This window comes from Acyrthosiphon pisum, chromosome A1 (assembly GCF_005508785.2).
Source record: "Acyrthosiphon pisum isolate AL4f chromosome A1, pea_aphid_22Mar2018_4r6ur, whole genome shotgun sequence".
In the NCBI taxonomy this organism is placed as follows: Eukaryota; Metazoa; Arthropoda; class Insecta; order Hemiptera; family Aphididae; genus Acyrthosiphon; species Acyrthosiphon pisum.
In genome coordinates this window covers 151,809,710-151,814,827 of record NC_042494.1, presented here as the reverse complement: position 1 = coordinate 151,814,827, position 5,118 = coordinate 151,809,710, and the positions used below count along the sequence as shown (strand labels likewise).

The 5,118-nt window shown below is 26.9% G+C and overlaps 1 protein-coding gene across 8 annotated transcripts in view; it reads right to left on the bottom strand.

Annotated features, from left to right (window-relative positions):
- Positions 1-5,118, bottom strand: part of LOC100168209 (aldehyde dehydrogenase, dimeric NADP-preferring) — a 28,795-nt gene that overhangs the window by 5,237 nt on the left and 18,440 nt on the right. For 4 of the 8 annotated variants that reach the window (XM_008189370.2, XM_008189372.3, XM_016808086.2 and 1 more), the window contains 8 exons: positions 3,454-3,491; positions 3,222-3,365; positions 3,053-3,148; positions 2,758-2,979; positions 2,533-2,696; positions 2,219-2,449; positions 1,952-2,152; positions 484-602 (listed from right to left, as the gene is read on the bottom strand). In XM_008189370.2, the coding sequence (XP_008187592.1) occupies positions 484-602; positions 1,952-2,152; positions 2,219-2,449; positions 2,533-2,696; positions 2,758-2,979; positions 3,053-3,148; positions 3,222-3,365; positions 3,454-3,491 (1,215 nt within the window). Of the gene's footprint in view, positions 1-483; positions 603-1,042; positions 1,159-1,951; positions 2,153-2,218; positions 2,450-2,532; positions 2,697-2,757; positions 2,980-3,052; positions 3,149-3,221; positions 3,366-3,453; positions 3,492-3,767; positions 4,281-4,327; positions 4,619-5,118 lie in introns of those variants that run through there. The other 4 variants (XM_008189376.3, XM_008189377.3, XM_008189379.3 and 1 more) reach the window with 4 other exon arrangements.

Genomic DNA, 5,118 nt, shown 5'->3' with positions numbered 1-5,118 from the left:
TCACCTCTTACAAAAATTATAGGGAATAATATTTTGAGGTGTAATGACATAGCGATTTATCTAAATATTGTCTCAAAATAATTTAAACATAATTTAAAATTACAACATTTTTTTGTTTATTTTGAAAGTCGAATACAAAGTCAAATAACAATAAAATATAAAATTGATATGCATTCCCTCAAAAATATTATTCTCCTTCTTTTTGCAATGATTTTACTCTAAGATTACATAAAAACATAGAAAAAATGATTCTGCGTTATACGTATGTCTATGTTGCGCATGGGCCAGATAGTGAAAACAAATAGTATGCTGACATCCTCTTAATAAAAATAAATAATTACAATATGGTCATTTAAATATGAAATTTTTAATAAATAATATATTTATGAATTTATCTTATTTTTAATAAATTCATTAAACACACATATTGAGCTGCATTAAGACATGAACACATACTACAGCACACGTAAATTAATTACTTACCAGTTACATGTACTACAGTATCATTGACACAAACTCCCCCAGCTTTCACGTTTTCCAACATGTTGTCAATGACCGCTTTATTTTTGGTAAATACGTATAAAGCCAATGGGCTGTGATTTCTGTACAAATTTAGTAATTACCGTCACCATAAATATAATTTAGTTATATGTCAGTCTCAAAAATGTTAGCCCAAAACCAAAAAATTATTTTGAGACATGGTATTTTAAACTATTGTAATTTTATTGTATTTATTATAATTAAAATAACATACGCCACATAAAAAGAATGAATTATTATTATATTGTACTATATTATACAATGGCAAGTTATAGTTGTTAATTGTATTAATATTGCATAGATTGAATATCTATAACTAACTTGTGAATTCACCAATGTTTATATTATTATGATTATTTGGATACATAACAACCTGAATTAAAGACCATAATTCTGTGTACACAAGCAATATTATAAAAAGAATAAATTAAGAATAGATGGAAAGAAGGAATTGTTGTTAAAAAATATGAGATTTTCTGAAATGGCTATTGTTGACAATTACCAGCATAATGACTAACGGTGTCATTTACACAAAATGATCCACTAGAAGTTTGTCTCATAAATAAATTCTGCATTTCTTGGTCGGAAGAGAATACATATAACGTTAATGGTTTACTCCTGAAGGATAAAACATAAATATTTATTAAAATTATATATTTAAATAAAATTAAGTCATCTGCCATCAGTATTCTATGCAAAAAAAATGCAAATACAATCCATTAATTATTCATAATTTCTACAAAAAAAAAAAGATAAAATTAATGATTTAAGTTTTGATTTTAATTCAACACTAATTATAGGATAAACCTATAAATTAAAAAATTGTATTTGTTTATTTAATATTAATTAAATACATTTTTTAACTCTAAAACTTATTATCTATTCTTTGAGTTATAAATTCCTTTTTAAACTGAATTAAGAAACATCACTTTTTGTGTACTTTTTAAATTTATAATATATTTTAGGGTTTAGTTTTATATTTAAAAAAATATTTCATGAAACAGAAGTAAATTAAAAAAAATAACAAATAATTCATTAAATATAAAAATCATGTAAAAGATCATAATATTAATAATAGTTAATCTTTGGTGTTAACTTGTATTTTGTAATAACATTAATTTAAAACATAAAATACACCCCATTAGAAACCTATTATTTATTTATTTAAAGAACTCCAAGCAATAATAGTAAAATATTTTTTGATGATATGTCCGAATATTAAGATCTAAAAGGTAGACCTGGATTTTCTATTCTTAAATACTATTACAATGTAAAATTGTTTGATTTGGTTTTGAAATTTTACATCAGACTCAAGTCTTAAATGTTTGTGAGTAATAAACAAATAAATTAAAGAAGTTTTAATAAATCAAATAGTATTAAAAATTCTAAAATTAAATAATATTGTTTTTACCTGCTGTTAATATAATTTATAGCATCATAAGCATTATCCACGATTAAAATTGGTAAAATTGGACCAAAAATTTCTTCTTTCATTATGGGATCTGTAGGTTCCACATCAGTCAATATTGTTGGTTCAATATAGAGATCTTTTTTATCGTGTCTACCACCAACTGCAATTGATCCGCTATTAGTCATCAAGTCTAATAATCTCCTATACATAAAAATGAATTTAATATTTCTAAAAATATTTTAATAAATATAAATTAAATGTACTCACACAAAATGTTTTTCAGAAACTATTCTACAAAAATCTGGAGAATTTTTTGGATCATCAGTATACCAGGCTTTTAACAGTTGTTTAGCTTTCTCCACAAATGAGTTTTGAACTTGACGGGTACACAAAACATAGTCTGGTGCAATACATGTTTGTCCAGCATTAATGCATTTCCCCCAAATGATACGCTTAACAGCAATATCCATATTAACAGTACCATCTATATATAAGGGGCTGTAAAATGAAATTATATACTATGTCATAATTAATACACTATCATAAAATAAATATATAGAGTAATAAAATATTTAAAATACCTTTTACCACCCAATTCCAATGTAACAGGTGTCAAGTATTCATTTGCAGCAGCTCTAACTATTTTGCCTACAGATGTTGATCCTGTATAGAAAATATAATCAAATCTTTGTTTAAGTAATAGAGTTGTTTCTTCTACACCTCCTAAAATAACTGGAAAAGCATCCTGTAAAATATTTAAAATGTTGTACAAATTATTAGATAAGTAAAAAATAAATGTTCTTTACTCTGTTGAGATATTTTGGTATTAGTTCAGCAATGAGTTTTGCAGTAGCTGGAGCTATTTCAGAAGGCTTTATAATGACACTATTTCCAGCAGCTATTGCACCAACTACGGGTAACAAAGTTAGTTGTAATGGGTAATTCCAAGCTCCCATTACCAATACAACTCCGTATGGATCTTTATGTATTAATACATCATCCATTATATTAATCAATGGTTTATCAGGCTAAACAAAAAATATATTATAAATAGTAACATTTAGTAAATAGTTACAGTGTACGCTTTAGTATTGTACACACCCTTTCAGTTTTCATCCAGGACTCTAGTGAGCCTAGAGCGTTGATGATATCATTTTTTAAATATTCAATTTCAAACAATACTGCTTCTTGCTTGCTCTGTTCAAATATTAATTCTGAGATAAGTTTTTTTTTTTTAAATATAATATTAATTAACAGTAATTTAAATAACCTTTCTTAAATCAGAAGCTAGGGCTATTTGTAAGTCTGAAGAATTTTCATTTAAAAGCTTGAGAAGTTGCCTAAGGTGATGTTTTCTGAGATGTAATGATTTTGTTTGGTTACTGTTGAAAGCTGATTTAGCTTTCTCTACAATCTAGATAAAAAGGAGATATTTCTGTTAATTTGACCATTGAATACAACAAAATAGGTACTTAAAATAAAATAAAATACAGAATACATACATCTGCATAGTTGGCCATAATTTTGTTAGTTTCTGTACCTGTAAAAATGCATAAAATTACAATAGTATTAGCATTTAAAATTATGAACACAACAAGGACAATGTGATTTAACAATAGTGATTTCCATTTTAAATAAGTACATAGTACATGTTGTAGCTAACACAGTCACTATCTATGTATTATCTACATTCTACATGATTACATATCTATAGGTAAATAATTTATAATATATTATAATTTACCGAGCTATTCAGTATGGGAAAAAATTATTATTTTCAAGCTTAAGTTATTTCTTTTTACAAACTATAATATACCTACATTTATTTTTCGATAAGAGTAAAAAACTGAGATTATAGATTTAAAACATTTGAGTTCGACATTATATATTATAATGGACCGACAAAATAGAAAGTGATTTTAGTTTTTGTTTATTACGTTAATGTCGGCTGGCTGTTGCCTGTTGCCCTGTTACTACACCGTTTCATGTTGTGTACTAGTGTTTGGTTTATCTAATACCATAGAACAATACATTATAGGTAACAAAGTGTTGGTAGCATGTTACCTAAATTAAACTCTCTATAATATAATATATTATATATACGTCACGGTAGACGGTAGTAGTTAGGTTATCTGTTTTCTATAGTCCCTACTCCCTACTCCCTATAGACTATTAGTAGATAGTCAGAGATTATCTTAATGTTGGAAGATTGCATCAGAGACTTTCGTGCTTATAACAAGGAACAACCATCGATGTCATTACAGATAGATAGGTACATCGGAATTCGGAATACAAAGATTTATGGTTGTACCATAGAAGAAACCGGGCTTAAAATTTTAAATATTATAAATTAATAATTAATAATATTATACTTACAGTCTACAGTATCAGTTTAAACAATGATGATAATACTATTATCGGATTCGGGGATATCGGTGATATCTCACGATTGCAAGAGTAATAAATAATGTTATAACTATAACTGACTACTGAGCAGTGAGCACACGATTACACGACAACAAAGTAGTTTAGACCTATAAGATGTGCAAATGAGGCGATATAGAAATTCCTGACAGCCTATGTGTAACAAATAACAATAATACCTATATAGTATAGGTACTAATAATATTTAATAGGTGTGTTGCTTAAAACGTGTAGACATCCTTAAGTACAAAAATAAATGTTAAGTGTTCGAGGACAACAAAAACAAACTAGCATTGAATTATTATAAATTATAAAATAGTGCCACGAAGAAATGGTTTGAAACCGTCAATAAAGCGAATGTAAAATACATCATAATATAATATATATATCATATTATATATGTGTGTGTGAGTGTATATCAGTTGCCATGCCCCTACGAGCAATCAGTATCATGTATGATAGGTACTGCCTCGTGTAGCTTTTATTATTATACATTTATGAAGGACGTCAAACTCGCATGTGTTGTCTTCGTCTGACACACGGACAACATAGCGAATTTTCGTTCACGAGTTTCAATAGTGTGCTGTTATTTTAGATATTAGAGTGAATTGACCTATTATCAAACTTTTAGGTAACAACATTATCTGTGTTCTCTAGTTGGTTTTTTACGGTTATTTTAATTTTTAAGTGAATTATGAGCATTTTCAAATATTAATGTTTTACCTATTCATAACTCACTTAAA